The sequence below is a fragment of the Meleagris gallopavo genome, chromosome 1, assembly GCF_000146605.3.
Source record: "Meleagris gallopavo isolate NT-WF06-2002-E0010 breed Aviagen turkey brand Nicholas breeding stock chromosome 1, Turkey_5.1, whole genome shotgun sequence".
Classification (NCBI taxonomy): Eukaryota; Metazoa; Chordata; class Aves; order Galliformes; family Phasianidae; genus Meleagris; species Meleagris gallopavo.
The window spans coordinates 132626209-132644987 of record NC_015011.2 but is presented as its reverse complement, the minus strand read 5'-3'; the positions used below and the strand labels follow the sequence as shown (position 1 = coordinate 132644987).

Sequence of the window (18779 nt, the reverse complement as noted above, 5' to 3'; positions counted from 1 at the left end):
GTGAAGTCCCCTCTGCCAAACTCACCAAAGGGAAGCTAGGAGCAGATCAGCGATAGGAGCAGATCAGCAACAGGAGAGGAGCAGAGCTCTGCCATGTATGGACAGTGCTAGTATGCAGGAAGAGCTGTGCTTTGTGTTTCAAGAGGTTAGAAAGGAGGATTCACAAAAGTCCTTTCCAGGCCAAGAGCAGTAAAGGGAAAAGGGAAGCTGTGGCACACAAGAGCAGGAAGAGAACAAGGGAGGGAGACTGCAGAGTAACTGGAGGAACACAAAGGTCCCTCACACTTGGGAAGTGACTGGACTGTAGAAGGAACAAAGCAGTTCCTTCTGGTTTGTCACACACTTCAAGTTCACTCAGATATCACCATTGAGCTCTTCCTCTTCCCCTGCTTGTTCAAATCTGCAGCTGTAAATCCAAAGGTCCAGAACATCTGCTTCCCCTCCTTCCAGCATCCGACCACTCCCTCTGCACAAGGGAAAGGCCTTACTAACTGAAGTGAAAGTTGTAGCAGCTTGCCCAGGTGCCTCAGAAAAATAAGAGCTTCCAGACCTGATCAACAAGGATACAGCAATGACTTCTCAACCCTGACCAAGCAAAATGTGTCACACACAGAAAATCTGGTGTAAAAGAAAACTTGCAGTTGATTGCAGTGTAACAGGCATGCAAGCATTTACTCAATAGCAACAAATAAAATGCAGCCCTCAGTGTTACACAGAGTAGACAACAGATGCTGAAGCCTTAAAGGAATTTGTGTCAAAAATAGAAAGCTGGTGATATCACTAGATGATAAAGACTGCCTCTGCTTCTATAGAGGAGGACAGCATGGATAGGTTACAATTGTCAGAACAGATAAAGACTTGCAAGACGGTTTCAGCTGCATGAGAAGGAACATGTGAGTACATGCATGTGGATGCACAAAATCAGGAGCTCATGAATGGGCTGTTCATTGACTCACTGGATGAACAGTTAAACTACTCATGCAAATAATGCAACCTTTTTTTAAAAAACATACTGTTTGATGACCTTTAGGAAAAGCAGTTCCCTAAGTTCACTGAAGTTTATTCTGAAAGTTCCTCAGCTATGTGGGGCCACCTCCCAGAGGAGCTACAACAGGGCTGCACATCTTCCCCCAGCAGCATATGTTGACTTCCCATTTGTGATCAGTGTGAAATATTTCACCTGAACGTAAAACTTACCACACTGATGGCAGCAAGGGGCAAAAAGCATTTGAAAATCATGTTCGCAGTACTTCCTCCCTTCAAACTGCAAATGGAAAACAAGGCAAGAGAGGTTAGGAGCATGCCCTTGACATAAATACTGTAACACAGCAGGTTGTTTTCACAAGCAACTGAATAGTAGAGGATAAAGAGCTGCATAATAAGCAAACCAGACCATGTGCTAGAAAAACAGGCATGAAATTCACCCACCTTAATTCAGATACTGTTGTTAATACAACACCATTCCTTTAATATTGCTGAGAGTGTAACCCATCTTCTTTTACATCACAACAGATGCCTGAATTTTGAGAGACTAATGAAAATCTGATGCAGATAGAATTCTATGCAGGAAATTAGCTTTTGAAAACCTTTCCTGGGGGGAAGCATTTTCCCTGAACTCATTTGATCCCTTCCTCACTCTGTGTTTCCTGTAAGAATGGCCCAGCACACTGGAGGAAGCAAATCTGGGGGAAGGAAGAACACCCAGGGATAGAAACTTTGCAATTCATGGAACACTGCAGGCAAAACATAAAAAGAAATCATGCTTTTCCTTCACAATGTTTGTTTGAGGAAATTTTAAAGAACAAAGTTCTCTGAACTGGCTAGATGGAATAAGAAGCTGATCTGAAGTGATTTAGAGCTGAATTTTCTCAAAGCTTAGAGAAGTTCAGTTGTAGGTCATGCTCACACAGGAAAAAAAAAATCTGGAAAAAAGAATTGTATGGCACTGTATTGGCAATCTGAGGAATATGTAAGAACATGTAGACAAGTATGTCCTAAAGCAATGGGAAATGTTTAGATACCTTCAGGCACACCACTGGTACACACATATGCCAGCCAGCATGTTAAAACCAGACAGATAATATTAGGTATGTTTGGATTTGAATGTCTTAAGTTTAAAAAACTGGAAAAAAGCACAGCAGGAAAACCCCATTCCTTTCTTTGTACTGAATCTGACACAAAACAAAGCAAATAGCATAACATATTACCCACAAATTAAGTTTTGATGCATGCGTAGAAAATACAGCCTTATATATCCTTTTGCACTCTGAAATTTCAAGGATCAAATAAAACATAAGTACAGTAATACAGTGCAATATACAGAACTACTGGCAGGATTTCATGCGACTACCATCACCATTTAGAAATCACTGAAAACGTGACATCAGAAACTTCATTCCTGTGCCCAGCCTGAATCTCACACAAGAATCAGAAAGATGTGTGCTCCACGGTCTCTTTCCAGAAGCCTATTCTAGCAATTCATCAAGGGCTTTTAATACTCTAAAACAGATGACTTTTTAATTGGAAGTAGTGTTTGTGTTGTTTTTTGTTTTTTTTTAATTAAGAGACAGAGGACTATTAGTGTCTCAAAGAGTAATGGTAACTATTAGTTCATTGAGAACTGTGCTTGCTTCCTGCCAAATGTAATCCTTTTAAAACTGAAAAAAAAAACCCACCACCAGAAAGCTTCCAGCCTTGTGTAAACAGCTGGTACATTGGGAGATGCATATGTTTGCTTGGATTTCAGAGCCACAAATTGATCTGGGCAGAGCAAACAGGTTTCTGTCAGGCAGGTTGGTTACTATTTGCTTTTGTTTATATTTTCAACATTCTTGGCTTGTTTGTGCAGCATTTGTGGATGATCCAGCAGCTCCTCCATTAGAGTAAGTCTTAAATTTTTGTGACAAATGACACAGCATAGATTTTAAGAGCAAGGTCATTGGACTGTTGTATGGTGGAGGTCCGTTAATTCTACGGTTCTGCATAGGACACTTCACCACAACATTACCTCCAGCTGTTACTCCACTGTCAATACTGGACTGTGTACTGCTGTCTATTATAAAACTCTCTGATGGCAACTGCAGGGAAAGCAGCCTTCTATTGCATTCTGCAGAGATAACAGCTTTTCCTCCTGAGTAGCCTGACCGGTTCTGCCTCACCATGGTGGAGCAGAGCATGAAAACTTATGGCAGCACTTGAGTGCAAATGTGATAAGCGGCTTAATGACTAACTGGGGAAACTCTGCAATGCTTGCGATAGGCACAGGAAGAATATTTAACTTCCCAAAGTCTTTTCCAAGAAACGCTAGCTTAGCTGAACTGGGCACAGAACAAACACCATCTAATGCAGGGCTAACAACAATGCATGTGTTTACCCACGGGGAACCTGCTCAGAAAAACACACTACCTGTCCACATCTCCATATGCTTCTTTTTAAAGGGTTCATTAAGCCAGTCCAAGGAAGATATCCTTTATGCCTTAGAACCATAGAATATCCTGAATTGAGAGGGGCCCACAAGGATCACTAAGTCCATCTCCTGGCTCCACACAGGACCAGCCAAAAGTCAGATCCTGTGTTTGAGAGCGCTGTCCAAATGTTCCTTGAACTCTGTCAGCTTGGGGCCATGACCACTGCCCTGGGCAGGCTGTTCCACCCCCTCTCAGTCTCCTCTACTCCGGGCTTAACAAACCAAGGGGTCTCAGCTGCTCCTCGCACATCTTGCCCTACAGACCCTTCCCCATCTCTGTAGCCCTTCTTTGGATGCTCTCTAATAGTTTTATGTCCATTTTATGTTGTGTGCCCAAAATTGCACACAGTAATCAAAGTGAGACCGCACTACCACTGAGTAGAGTGAGTGACTGCCCTCTCCAGTCACTGTTTCCACACAGAGATAACAGATCACCTCAGTTACTCACTGCCAGCCATCTCCTGACCATTGGCCAACCTAAGCTTATCCTTTATCTGCTTAGGGCTGTTCCTGTTCCTCTCTCTCCCCTAAATGCTCTCAGCTGGTATATTCCCAACTCACATGCTGAGGTGCTAAACCACACTGTGTGAAAGAAGAGCAAGCTTGCCTCCACTTCTCCATGAGCAACACAGAAACTGTGCCAAGGTTTCCACTGCAATCTCAGGACCACTTCAATGCTTAGTGAAAGCTGTGTAGGCAGCATGGAATATCTAGAGAGTGCAGAGGACTCTGTCAAACATTTCCAACCTGCCCAAAAGGCACATGGGATAGCACAGTATGGACATTCACTCTGTAGAAGATGTCAAGCACAAGCCAATATAAATGTGGGTGGAAGCTGGATGATATTTATGAACCATCTTCTGACACTTGTCAGAGCACTTACAGAGACTGGAAAGTACCTCTCTTCAGCAGCAGCAGACACACTTGCTGATGTAGAGAGAAACTGCAAGACCTTGTGGTAAATATTAGAAGGACTTGAGGCAGAAAAATGGCCTGAAATTCAAGCCACACACAAGTCTTTGGATATTCTCTTAGTCTTGATAATCACTTTTTTTTTAACTTAAACTTTCCACTTTCTGTATAACGTTCCTCAAGAACAAAGTCACTGCAAGCCTCAACCTAGCCTGAAAAAAAAAATAATTATCAACTTTAAACAAAAACATATCTGATAAGTACACCAGCCTTCTTTTATTCCCAAAACAATCATTGAGCATTCACTTCTGACTTTATGAATACAAATGTTAACAATGTAACTAAAAACCATCAGATCGCTTGCCCCTGCCAAATAGGTCACACAGCTATGGTCACTGGTGAGCAACAGAAAGATTGTAAAGTTCCTAGACCAGGTGCTAACATAAGACTTTCTTTCCACTGCAGCCCTCCTCCATCTGTCCTCTAGGAGATAAAGGCTGCCACAAAAGACCATTCTGCTTTCTGAAAGAGGTCTATGGATTGTCCCACTGTTATCTGAGAGTCAGAAAAATGATGAATAAAGTGCTCATTATTTAGAGAAACTACATTTTATTCTTTTAAGACAGTTTTATCAACAAATGTTTTATTTTTAAAATGTATGTATCACTTCATATTTGACTCAGGTGTTAACACGTCAGGGCAGACTCTTTACCATGCCTGCAAGCAGGGAGCAACTCATGTAATACTAACAATAATAATGCAAGGTGTAAGTATCTAAGGGGTGTTTTGTTTTGTCTTTTCTGAATTGCTACTGTTTTGCAGCCCACCTTTTGATGTGTCATGGACCACTACTGGCTCACTTGCCACAAATTGTGCAACACTATCTCTACTGCACTGAGAAACCTTTTGATCCTCAAGCAAGGTGAGAGAAAGCAAGACCAGGAATCCCCTTTGCCAGCCTCTTTTTCCAATTAACACTCCTCGCCCAGTCTCCTTCTCCAAACCATATAGTATAATAAAAAACACCACTGTGGAAAATGAAACGTGCTCTTGACACAATGCATGCATGTGAAGTGGGTTAGAACAGGATTTTCAGAAGCAACTAAACATTTGATGATTTTGAGAACTCTGCCTTTAATCTGTTCGAACCTCAGCTAGCCATCTACAAGCTTCGGGTAATAATAATGATAAAACCCTGTCTCCCATGATCTACCCTTCCTTACACCTAGGGTTAAAGAAAGGTAAGTGGGGTATATTAAACTCTGGGTTTACCTGACTCAGGCCTCATCTGATTTTGGCTGTCAACACACCTTGATCTCAGCATGCTGGCTTACCTTGTAGAGGGGTCATCTCTACAAACAATATTTCAGAAACTGTGCAGGCCTCACTCACTCAGCAGTAAACCTCCTAAAGACTGCAGGATGCTGGAATTTCCCTTTGATGACTCTCTTCTAAGAAGAATGCTTTCCCTGTATTTTTGATACAATATATAGTCTTACAGATTTTAAGGAAAAAAAATACGCACAGGGAGAGAAATCTCCAATAGTTATTTTCTCAGCCCTAATAACACTAAGTTACACACTAAAATAAGGTTATACACACTGACATCCTCCAAACAGGCACATAAACATTTCTTCTTTCTTCTCCCCTATACCAGGCACAATCTTTTGGAACTCCATTTCTTCAACAACACTTGCTAAGGTATCGATCAGCCTATAGTTACTTCTCCCAACTTACCTCATAGAAGAGCCCTTCAGGAAACTGCTGGAAGCACTGGGCACACACGAAGCACTGCTCGTGGTACAGCTCACCGTTGCTGTTGACAATTTTCTCTGCTGGTGCAAAGCCTCCTCTACAGCGCTCACAGATGGCATTTGCGAGTGCGTTTGCCATGTTGCTGTTATAAAAACAAGAAACAGAAAGAAAATGAGCCCCAAAGGCAGCACAACTGATTCTGGTTCTCTATTTTTTTCCCAAAGCCAATGGCATCAGCCTAATGCTAGGCTGCCCACTGAAAACTTTTCCATGAACTCAATGACTTGTGGTGCTCCCTTACAAATGAAACTGTTGTTTCCCTGTGGCTCCAAACACTTTGGAAATAAAAACCCCACAATGTGCTCTAATAACTACTGATTATTGTTACAGATGCATTTGCTATCTCTTTATGATGAAAAAAGGCAGGTAATTCAAAAAACTAATATAAAAGTCATCGAACACATTTGAATTACAGAAAATAAGGGCAAATGTTAGCAATAATTGAGGACTTCACACTAGAAAATATAAATGTTAATTCTAAAATAATTCATAATTCTAGAATACGAGAATTCTAGAATATGTGCATTTAACAACATTAATTCAAAAGCTCTAAACGAGCAACGTGGAAGAGTTTAAAATATTTTGTCTGGCAGATTACTGAAAACCACAGCAGGTAAACAATCAAATCTGTAAAATCATCACTTCAAGCCATATACAACTTGTAGAAATAATAGTTTAAAGTCATAGGATTTTTGGTTGGTTTGTTAGGGTTCATCTCCATAAAAGCAGATCACAGCACCCCAGCACCAGAACAAGGACAAGGAGAAGGTGGGAATGCTCTAGCTGCAACACAAACTGGTGATGCAAAAAAAGAAAAAGTCAAATAGCAATCTTGGTTGCTTCTCAAAGGCACGTGACCATAGAATGAGTATGATAGCTGCAAAATATTAGGGGGATTGCAACTTCACTAGGATTGTGTTCACACATGCAACAGTCAGTACAGCTGTCTTACACTTAATTAAGGCTCTAGTACCAAAAAAGGGTCACTTATTTGTCCTTTGCAAGTGCTTCTTACTAATACTTGGCTTCTCAAAGCCATGACTTTCAGGGTCACTTCTCTGCTCTAAAATCACTTGATAGCAGAGAGCAAATACAGGGCAATGGTCTGTTTTCATACAATCTGCCCCACAACTGACAAAAGCACTGGCACAAACATCTGTCTGGACACTTACTGGGACATTATTTTACACAAAGGCACAGATTCGGATATAGTAAAGAAATCTCCTGCTGCATTTGCCAGTGCAGAGTGCTGGGTCCTGTGTAAGATGCCAAGACTTGCCCTCTGAGGGGATAACACCACTTGGCTCTCTTCAGGTTCGGCAGGAATTGAATTCAGCTCTTGCACAACATTTGAGTTAGCAAGTATACACCTACCACATAGCTCCAAAAGGAATGTGCTTTATCTATTTCTTACACTGTACCACAGAAGAGCCCTACAGAAGGTCACATCCGACCAGTTATTATTAGCTGTCTCTTTTTTTCTCTCTCAGGAGCACTCTGCAGAAGACAACTCTGCCATCAAAATACTCACTGTCCTTACAGCAAAACAGTGAGTGGCCAAATTTCACACAGGAGGTCAGACTGAGGAACAGTCTATTTCATACTTAAGAGAGCAACATACTGAAAAAAGGCAGTGATTACATGTATAAAGTGTAGTTAAGCATACAGTTAGCCAATGGTCTACACGGACTACATATGTTTTCTGTATGGGGAAAAAAGCCAGACACTTCATCCATCCTCTGAGTTAACCTGAATGAGCAGAAATCACGACATAAACCACGAGCCTCACCATCACCTCACCAGTTCCTGAGTATTAAGGATGTTAAATTTATAAGTTATTTAATACTAAGTGCTGTCAGAGAAAAAATGTAATCCAAGTAAAAACACGTATGTAAAAACAGTGATGCATGCAGCAGTCCTGCATTAGTAAAACAGTCTGCCCAAAACAAGCAAACAATCTGAAGTCAGAGACTACTTGGCAAATGCCAACCCCGCTTCAACCCCCGATAAAAACTTCTGACGCAATTACTGATTAAGTTCACGGCACCAGCCCAAATTTTAGTTGACGATTACAACTGGCAACGTATCAAACACAGACCTGTGGTAAAGGCTGCCTTAGAGAATGGCTTACAGAGCCCAGACGGTAAAAAACACAGCGACGGTATGCCAATAATGTCACTGCAGTTACAGCCCAGAGCTGAACAGCGCGGACTTACAATTTTGCGTAGAAGTCACAAAACTCTTTGTAGAGTTTAATGTCACTGTGCCTACGCTGCAGTTTCGACACTGGTTTCTCGCCTTCATTTCCCGCCGAGTTGTAGGCATTGTGAGAGACCCTGTGAGCGATCTCTTCATCCTCTGGTATCGCGTAGGGGTGACCTCTATGCTGGAAGTCCATGTTTCTCTAGCTGCTATCACGGGTATATATATATTGTGCTTATATCGCGAGGGAGCTGGAGGCAAAAGCAGCAGAACAATGTGCCGGGCTTCCCCTTGTTCCCAAACGAAGTGACTGACTTTCAGCAGCTCTGTGTCATTGAGCCAGAGCTACCCAGCTCCCTGCCAGAGCTTCAAGTTAAAAGCTGGGCTGCGGAGGAGCACATTCCAGCACCGGGCTGTCATGCACACCCAGATGATGGAAAGGGGTTTTGCTGCTGATGGAGAAATCCTCATGGGCCCGGAGAGCTGTTTTGTGGGCAACCTATGTGAGCCAACATGTTCCTCAGCAAACTTGTCCGCAGCTCCTGTCTGCTGAGGGGATGGAGGTGGATTCCAACAGTGCTTTGTCATGGGCTAACCAGCACAAAGAGGAGGTTTCTATCATTAGGTAAATATTGTTTCATGCTTGGATATAATAATTACACTGTAAAAATGGCCTTTAATGCTCCACTTATATCTTCTAAGTCATATATGCTGCATTTATCTACAGGCATCTTCCTTCTTGTCAGCACTTCACAGAAAGCATAGATACAGAGGGCCAGTTTGTTTTCTGTCTTGCCTCACAGGCTGTTAACTGAAGTGCCAAGTATGCTGTAATAGGCAGCAGATGAAGGAACTGAAATGGAGGTTGATTTTCAGCACTGTGCTGTGTTCAGAACAATCACCTAACACAAGGATGCTCCATAGATTTGAATGCTGAATTAAGAAAGCAAGACCAGGAAGAAAGAAGCAAGAGTGAAAATTAATCATTCCTTCACCACAGAAAGCCCTCCCAGTGTTGCAATTATTTTATAGTTACACTCTCTTCAAAAACCTGTCATGCATTCCTTACTGGGAATGGTATCACCAGCTGCAGGTTTGCTCTCCTGCAAGCTCCACCTTGCTTGGGACAGGCAGCCTCCAGGAACGTGTAACATCAAACAAAAACCAAAAAGGGCTTCTGGAAAACAGTCCTGGGTAACTACCTTTTGCATGAAATGGACACAACTATGTTAGCAATTGATCAGGCAGCAAAGGCACATGCGTTTTGTGCTCATGACACACAGCATGTTGGTGTCCGAAGAAGTTTCAGGGAGCAAAAGAAAGAAAATGCAGAAGGACAGGAAAAAGGCTAGAGGGAACAAGCAGAGAAATCAGAAATAGAAGATAACAAAGGATGTGTCAGAAATCCCAGTCAAAGCTACTATTTGCTCATACACTTCCAGCACCTAAAAAAACTAAGAAATTCACTCTTGAGCTTTGAGCTCTGGACCACATGCCTCAGCATGGGGTAACTGAGTGAGTGCCCAGCAGAGGACATGCTGCTCTCAGCACAAACCTGGGCTCACAAATTGCTGTCTTCCCATGGCCTGGCCAATGCAGTGCTACAGATTTTCTTCTGGAAAGCAAAACCAAACAAGCCAGATTTCAGAAATGGGTTTGGCCAGGGGTCTTCCTTTAACTCCCCTTGGTGGCTTCCAAGCAAGCTGCTCCTGTGTGTCAAAAGACATCGCGGCAGGTGGGGCAAAGGAAGCATGACCTGTGTGTTTATGCACCCGCAGGTCTGATTATCCATCTTAGAATCACCGGGAGCTGCAGGTTTTAACAGGCCAAGGAGGCTGGAGCTCAAGCCCTATATTTATCTGCTGTGGGGCAAGCTCTAGAGGAAGCAGTGCTTGGATCATAGCTATAGGCCATGATGACCTTGCCGGAGCACCGCTGTGGGAAGCAGTGCTGGAGGGAAAGGCTTCTCCTCCTGCTGTAGCATCCACGTCTTCTATGCTCACCAAGATGCCTGCTGGCACAATTTGTTCTGCAGACCTCTGGCACTGCTGCCAACGGAGTTACTCCTGACTCCTTCCCTGTGAGGGAAGAAAAGAGCTTGCCAGGAGTTTAAAAAGGGCCTTCCGGCTACCAAAACAAAACACAGTTTCTACTGGGATGGTCTGATAATCCACAAATGCAGAGTAGCTGATCATCCTTCTCTCTCTTTTTTTTTGTGACTTTGCTATGATCTACACCAGGCTAAGACCATTTGTATCTTCACCAGTAGCTCAGGGTAACCCCGAGGTGCCATGGACCAGGGAGTGAGGAGTCACCAGGCCAGGAGGGGCTGCTGTTTCATTCCCCGGGGCTCCATCAAGACCTACCTGCCTTGGCAGGGAGAGCAAGGAGAAGGTCAGTGTTAAATTGGAGGAGGTAAGTAGGGAGGAAGGTGACAGAGTGGCTCCCATTGGTACATGGGAGTCTCTGCAGATGCCAAAGCTGATGGCTGAGGAGGCAACAAGAGAAAAAAGCAGAGAGAGGAGGGGAAGCATATCACTGTTGCTGTGAAAAACAGTAGGAAAATCAAATGTGCCTCTTTGTGGTTTCTCCGCTCCCACCAGGAAAAACTGCTTTCTCAGGAGAACTTTCCTGGCTGCTTGTTGGTGCCAGGGGACAGGGACTCTTACAGAGAAGGCCGGAGGCTGTGAGCCCTGCCGAGCGCCTTGCTCCATTCCCCAAATAGAAGTGCTCAGCAGTCACTGCTCCAAACAAGGTGCTTGGCAAAGGCAGCTGCTGCTTGGCAGTCTGCCCGGTGCCCCGAAATAACGCTGCCGGCTGAGAGCAAACCTGCTGCATCACCACTGCTTTCAGGAAGCCAAGCACCCTGATGAGATGGATAAGCAAACAGAACGCAGCCCTCCCCTTCCCACCGAGGTAGGGGTGATTTCACTTTAACTGCAGGATGCAAAATGCGGAGCAACTAAAGGAGAAGCTTTGCCATTAAACCAGCATGAATCTGGAGTGCCACGTGCTGATTTCTGCACTGACCTTTTAAGTGCTAATTGGTCTTTTATGTCTTCTTTACTGAAATTGAAAACACTCCTGGGTTCTGCTTGTTGTAACTGTTCATCTCTACAAGCAATTGAAAATAAGGAGTAAATCTTTTCCATAATGAAGATGTACACAATATGTAGGTTTTTCATGTGCCCAGCACTGCTCTGCTTTTGTTGAGAAGGATGGAAAACCACCTTGAAACCATTGCAATAAAAACCAGGTGAATTCCAAGCAGTCTTGAAAGTTTCATCATTTGGCATTAGCCACAGAAAGCATGATTAAGCTTCTGTGGTGGGAGTTTAAGCAGGGCAAACAAAAAGACAACTCTAGCTGTTGCAAATAGTTCAATATAAACGTATTCCAGTATAAACATGTCCAAAATATGCTTTGGTCTCTGCAAGCAGAGAAGGTTCACATTCCATCTCTTCATAAGGAAATGAACACGACTGGAGTAATCAGGTATGCAGCACCTTCCCACACAGCTCTTTTCATCAGCCATACAAGCACAGTGAGAAATCAGTCTCTACCAGGGTTCATAGAAAGGGAGAGTAATATTTAGTTGTAGTAATTTTCTGTTGCACGAAATATTAAAACAAACAAACAAACAAAAAACAAAAAAACACCCTACAGTATTGTCTTCCTGCTAATTGCAAACATTATCAAATGAAGCTATGGTTTGTGTAAAAGGATTTCTAATGAGGACAGATATTTGATCCTCTTTGAAAGGGCCTTTCTTCCCTTGCTACTATTTTTGCATCTTACACAGAGGTGAAAAACAAAACAAAAAGGCCAAGTGTTACACAGGTGCACTAAGAAAATCTGTGCTACAAGAGACATGGCATCCTATCACTGTCATTCTTACCATATGCCTCCTGTGTAGTTAACCGTATGGGTACTTCTCTAGGCTAAATGTACTGTACCCAAACTCTTCCAACTCAATAAATTTTAAAGATGCATTTACACCAATGCATTTCATGTAAGATAATTTCTATCCTCCTGCCTAACAAAAGAATAATAAAAAAGAGACCCACTCTAAAATGAATTTTCAACAACAAGGAGACAACATCAGGCCTAGTAAGCTTGAAATAATATTTCTATTTGGATGTAAACACTAGAACACCAACTTCATTTACTTCTAACATTTAAAAGCATTTGGGCAGAATAACACTTAAACCTTTGGAAATCAAAGCAGAAGAAAGCAAAGTGAAAGAGAATTGAGAGCAGTCAGACAATTGCAACCAAATTACAATTAAGTGTTTGTGTGCTCCTCATCCTTTGCTTAAAGAACAAATTTAAAGTCCAAATACATAAAAATATACAAGGTTGATCTTTGCATCTCCTGACATTTCAAACCTTAGGAAATCTCTCAAAAATAACATTTTCCTAGCACTAACATTCAGTTCATGTCACCCGCTACTGAAATTCACTACAAACACATCCCTGAATCCTTCACGTAAAGGGAGATATCAGCCTTTGCTCCTGCCCTCACTGTCCAGCCGCACTGGCTGGTACCAGTGTTTTTACAAACCGAGCCCTCTGACCTGAACAGCTCACCCAAGAGCTATAATTAATTCCTTGACTAAACGTAACATCCAGCCTGCCAGGAAAGACTTCTATGATGTCCACGAAGTTCCTTATAGGGCTGAAATGACAGCCAGCAGCAGACTTTTTGGCTGTAAATGATGCTCTTATTATAGCAGTGTCTGCACTGAAGACAACATGCTAAGGACTGACCTTCAGCCTAGGTGCTGAGGGACAGCACTTGTTTGTCTCCCAAATCCTTCTCAATACTGCCACTAATCTGCACCTTCAGCAGAATTTTTTCACCTTCACTAAGTCTGCTTTTCTAGTCTCAGGCTTATAACGATGCAGTTTTTCACTTCCTGAATTAAACAATTTGTTTGGGGTAGAAGGCAGCATGTGGTAAAGGAAACGTCTTTTCAGCTGTTCCTCTTTTAATTCTCTTCAGTCACAAATTAAATTGCAATTGTGAGTCATTCTGGGGCTTGGTTTCCCATTTTTTTCTTCACATGCTCACTGCAGTATCACCCAGCTTTAAAACCAGCAGGAGGGAAGGCAGCTAAGCCATCTGCAGTTATTACAGCAAAATTAAGCACTGGCACTAATATTCAACAGATGAAAGAGAATAATCAGAAGCAATTTGTGTTCCTAAGAGTCATGCATGAGTCATAAATTGAGAAATAAAGCTAATCCAAAATAGCAGTACCCTTATACTTCATTACGACAGTCACAAAATTTTGAGTAACACAAAGCAAGGGTCTTCACCCTGTATTTTATTAGCTATTTGGTATGGGTCTCAGACATTTCAAGTAAGCACAAAGGAATTCCAGTAACAGTTACTGAAAAGCAACACTTGCCAAGTATTTTCCAATCCAAAGGCTTTGTTAACTATTGGAAGCTTTTTATTTTTTTATTTTATTTTTAATTAAATTTTCACCCCAACAGTTGATTGATCCTAAGTGGGTGAAGCAGGAGTGAATGAAACACATGCTTGTGATACCAGAAGCAACTTTGTGAGGAAAAATGGAAGAAGTTCACATTTGCCAGGCTTATCTGAGGAAGTGGAGCTGGAGTTCACTGGGTAATCTGCTCAGCAGAATAAAAGGGAATGGAGAGCGCAGGCAGGGCTTTTTGCTTTGAATCAGAAGGACACAAGCCCTACCAACTCTCCTTTCCCTTTGCTACATAACACTGAAGGTGTGGGTATAGTGTGATGATTAGCTTAAAAAGGGAATGCTGTTTAAAAGTAGGCAACTGCTTGTACACTTCAGGCAAAATTCCTAACTTGCAGCCAGGTTGCTACTGGAGCTATACCAAGGCTGCAGTGCTGGCATGCACCTTATGAAAAGAAGATGTCATGTAAGGAACAACTTATTAAAGATATTAGAAACATAATGTATGCTTCAGTCTTTGAAGCCATCAAGGAAGAATGTACAAAACAACATACCAAAAGCCAAACATCGCGTGAAACAAAAAGCTTGAAATGCAAACTTTCCATACGGAAAAAGAGCAGAATGAGCAAGGGCAGTTTTGAGTCACTACTCCAAGTGGGTAACATTTTTCTAATAGCTGCATAGGAACAGAGTTTAAAAGCACAGTGTGAATGGACTTTACGGGCTAGAAAAGACAACAGCTTCACAGCTTCACCTTCATCCATACATTCCTTGCTGGAAGAGCTGAATCTCTTGGATCTTTTATTTAGAAAGGCACAGCTGAGAAATGCTGCCAGGTATCATTAGCTTTCTGCCAATTTGTTACTTTCTTTTTATTTTTATGAGGCTAATAGCTAAAAACTTTTAATTAATTTTCTTCTAGATCTATCACAACCAGAGCACGCAGAAAAAGCAGAAAAACTACAAGGAAATATCACAAAAGTCATGAAACAAGTCCCTTTTGTTGGGAAAAAAGCTTCTGTCAATGTTATGATGCTTCATCTTGTTCATATATAAGGATGAATCCCAAAGCAACACACAGTCTCATGGCACAGCTGAGTAGCGTCATCCAAAACCACTGCTCACAGAACAGTATGTATGAAATCAGTACTTCAGAAGGCTGTCAAGAGTTACCTAAACCCAGAACTTTCTGCAAAGATGGCAGATACAAAGATGAAAAATGACCAGTGCCTGCACCTCCTATTACAAAATGAGCAAAGCAGAAATGAATGACGTGCACTATGGCACTGGATAACGCACACCAAAATTCAGAGCATCGCTTGCATTTGGGAAGCACCCTCAGATTCCTGGGTGCAAGGTGAGAGTGGAGGAACTAGGAGATGGGAAAAACATCAGAGAGTGCCTGGGGAGCCCTGAGCCATTGCTGGCTGCGAGCTGGGATTACCACCCAGGGAAGCCCCATAAAAGGCCCGCTCTCTTTGTCTCCTGCACTTGGGCACTGCCAGAGCTGCTTCTGCATCTGGAGAGCGTCATGGAACAACACATGGGTCCCTCAAGGACACCCGTCAGCCTGGCATGTGGAACAGCTGAGAGACACCGGAAGAGAAGAACAGAAGAGGAACCCAGTACTGCACCCTTTACAAGCTTGTTCTCCCCAGCGCCTGCAGACTGGCAATTTAATAGATTGTGACATTCCCATATTAGCTTTCACAATTTAGCCTCTCCTCTGCAGAATATTTCCATGCGTAAATTCAGTCCAGTGTGACGGACTGCGTTCACAGGAGAACTAAATTATAATGAAGAATGATGAGCAATCACGTTGTATTTTCTGTAAAGAATGTTTGATAAGATGCTATCAAAACAGACAAAAAAAAAAAAAGAATCTACAACTTATACTTCCCCAGATAACGCTCTGAGAGCAACAAAGATCGTAATTGCTATCAGCACTGAAGCTCAACAAATCTGCGGAAATCGCTGACTGTTACAATGAGGCAAACGTAGGAGCAGCAGTAGTTTCTGTCACGCAGGCATTTACCTCCGGTCATTTGGAATCACAGGAGGTTATAGTCAGGGTGAGCAAGACAAGTAAAACTGCGTTGGAGTTATTATGCAATCTGAAAGACAAGGGGTGAGCAAGAAGGCAAGAGAAATAGGGTGTGTTCGGTGTGAGTTATTTTAACTCCTAAAGTAATGAAATGAAAAGCACAAATGAAAAGCGCGGCCTCTAGTCATTTGGATATCTCACAAGCTATAAGTATGGCAGTATTAAAATGGAACCAAGAAGCACATTTTTGCTGGCTGGAAGTTACTATTATTAATAGCAATAAAAACTCAATGCTACATTTACATGGACAAATACTCTTTTCAATTAGAGCATCTAGCAGATGAGCCAAAGCACTTTTTTAATCAGGAGTTCCAAAACATCTGATTCAGATTGATATTTTGAGGTCCCAACTGTATTACTCTAGCAGAGTTTCTAACCACCACAGTGATGAACTACATTTTTTTTGTGACTGAACATTTATTTTCTAGCTTTTGATGATTTAACAGATTGGATTTTTTTTCTCTTTTTTTTAACAACATACTGAATTATTACTGCTTTACTCACTAATACTGGCACTATGAGGAAGCTGAACTGAATGATAGAATCATTAAGATTGGAAAGGACCTCTAAGATCATCCAGTCCAACAACCAGCCCACTCCTACTATGCCCACTGACCACGTTCCTCAGTGCCACATCCACACGGTTCTTGAACACCTCTAGGGACGGTGACTCCACCCCCTCCCTGGGCAGCCTGTGCCACTGCCTCACCACTCCTTCTGAGAAGAAATGCATCTGAACCCAACACTTCTTATTCTATCACTGTTACCTAGGAGAAGAGGCTGACCCACACTGTGCCACAATTTCCTTTCAGGTCACTGTAGAGACCAATGAGATCTCCCTGAGCCTCCTCTTCTCCAGACTAAACAATTTCAGTTCCCTCAGCCGCTCCCCACAAGACTTGTGCTCCAGACCCTTCACAGCTCTGTTGCCCTTCTCTGGACATGCTTCAGGGCCTCACTGTCTTTCTTGCAGTGAGAGGCCCAGAACTGAACACAGTACCTGAGGTGAAGCAGAGGACAATCACCTCCCTGCTCCAGCTGACAACACTGTTTCTGATACAAGCCAGGATGCTACTGGCCTTCTTGGTCACCTGGGCACACTGCTGGCTCATGTTCAGCCAGCTGTCAGCTAACACCCCCAGACCGTTCTCCTCCGCACAGCATTCTAGCCACTCTGCCCCAAGCCTGTAGCGATGCCTAGAGTCATTGGGACCAAACAATGGGACCCAGCAGTGGGTCTTGTTGAACTTCATCCAATTGGTCTCAGTCCAAGGATTCGACCTGTCCAGTTTCCTCTGAAGGGCAGATCACTGCTCCCCCCCAACTTGGTGTAATCTGCAAACTCACTGAAATCACACTCAATCTCTTTATCCAGATTACCAATAAACATATAACTGGACCAGCCCCAATATCAACCCTAGGGAAACATCACTTGCGACTGAACACCATTTGCATTTAACTCCATTCACCACCACTCTCTGGGCTCAGCCCTCAAGCCTGTTCTTTACCCAGTAACATCTACCTGCAGAAAGAGGTTAAGTAAATGTTAACATTTGTGATGCTATTAAGAAATGTCAGGGCAAATTAAATTAAGCAGGTTTCCAGTTACAGATCTGTTCTTTCTGACTTCAGGGACAGAAGGTCATTGGGCAGGACATGTGGCTGAAACACCTGCACCAATTTGCTGTCTATTACATATAGGCTCTCGATGGCAGGCTGAGGAGATCACTGACCTTGCACAACTCCCAGAATCTCAAAAGGCAAAGGAGACGCTCGGCCCTACCACACCGCCTTTGTCTGGGAGCTGGGGGGAGTATTCATGTATTTCTTTTTATTCTCACCTACGAGTTTTGGAGCACAGAGTTTATCCCCCCCAAGGCTGAGTGGGGTGTAAGAACGTGCTTATGTCTCCCATTTCATCTGCGAGGGAGTCTTTGTGCATGAAATTTTGGGGCACATCCACATGCCTGGAGCCAGTGTGTGCAGGAGGGCAGGAGGCTGAACGGTCCCAGCAGGAAATCAGAGTTGCCAATTCAGAAACAGCAACCTACTTGCACAGATGTACCCATCAGCTTCAGCAGTAGAGCAAAAAGGGGCAGAAACTTTAAAGCTGCTAACGTAGAGAATATCTACTGAGCTTTCTGCATAGGAGAACAGAGCAGTGAACTGCTTGGGTAACTAACAGTCACCGAGTGAAGCTTGCCAAAGATTATTTGCAGCTAATGCTGAAATTCACTGGTAAAAACATGAGACCAAGCTCTTCAAAGGTCATTTACACTTTTAATTGTATTTGAACTTAATCAAACTTATTTTAAGTGTAAGTATTAAAAAGAGAACTGCCCCTGCTTTTCCCAGTGCCTTGAATTCCACTTTGGAATACAGCATAATTTTTTTCAGAGGAATCACTATGTATTTTGCGAAGAGCATGAGAATAGAAGGGGGACATGCAAAAATAGTGAGTATGCTGCTACTGTTAAGTGACTCCTAATGATTAATCATAAACGTATGCTTACAATTTCCTTTGCATCCTGTTTGCTGAGAAAAGAAAGAGTAGTTCAGCACAGTTAGGGAATTTTTTGAACACCATTTCAAAGACAGAGCAAGACAAGATTTATCAGTGATGTCTTTTATTTTAATCCACCAAATTAATATAGCTGGAATAGAATAAGCCTTTCCCTCGATTCAGAAAATGTATCAATAATAATTTAAAAAGCAGCTGATTCCCCAGCTTGCACACAGTTCAATAAGTGCTGCGCCTGTTCCATCTCTCAGAGATCTGCCCTACCCTACCTCACTGAGCTGGGAGCTTGCTCTTTATGGCTGTCAGTGG

General features: G+C 42.7%; 1 protein-coding gene across 9 annotated transcripts in view; it reads right to left on the bottom strand.

The window, feature by feature from the left end:
• LIMS1 (LIM zinc finger domain containing 1) overlaps positions 1 to 18779 on the bottom strand; it is a 64819-nt gene that overhangs the window by 9948 nt on the left and 36092 nt on the right. For 6 of the 9 annotated variants that reach the window (XM_010728234.3, XM_010728225.2, XM_010728228.3 and 3 more), the window contains exons 2-3: positions 6116 to 6275; positions 1198 to 1264 (exon numbers count right to left, since the gene is read on the bottom strand). In XM_010728234.3, coding sequence (XP_010726536.1) covers positions 1198 to 1264; positions 6116 to 6271 — 223 coding nt within the window. In that variant the 5' untranslated portion in view covers positions 6272 to 6275. Of the gene's footprint in view, positions 1 to 1197; positions 1265 to 6115; positions 6276 to 8409; positions 8905 to 18779 lie in introns of those variants that run through there. The other 3 variants (XM_010728187.3, XM_010728192.3, XM_003203186.4) reach the window with 2 other exon arrangements.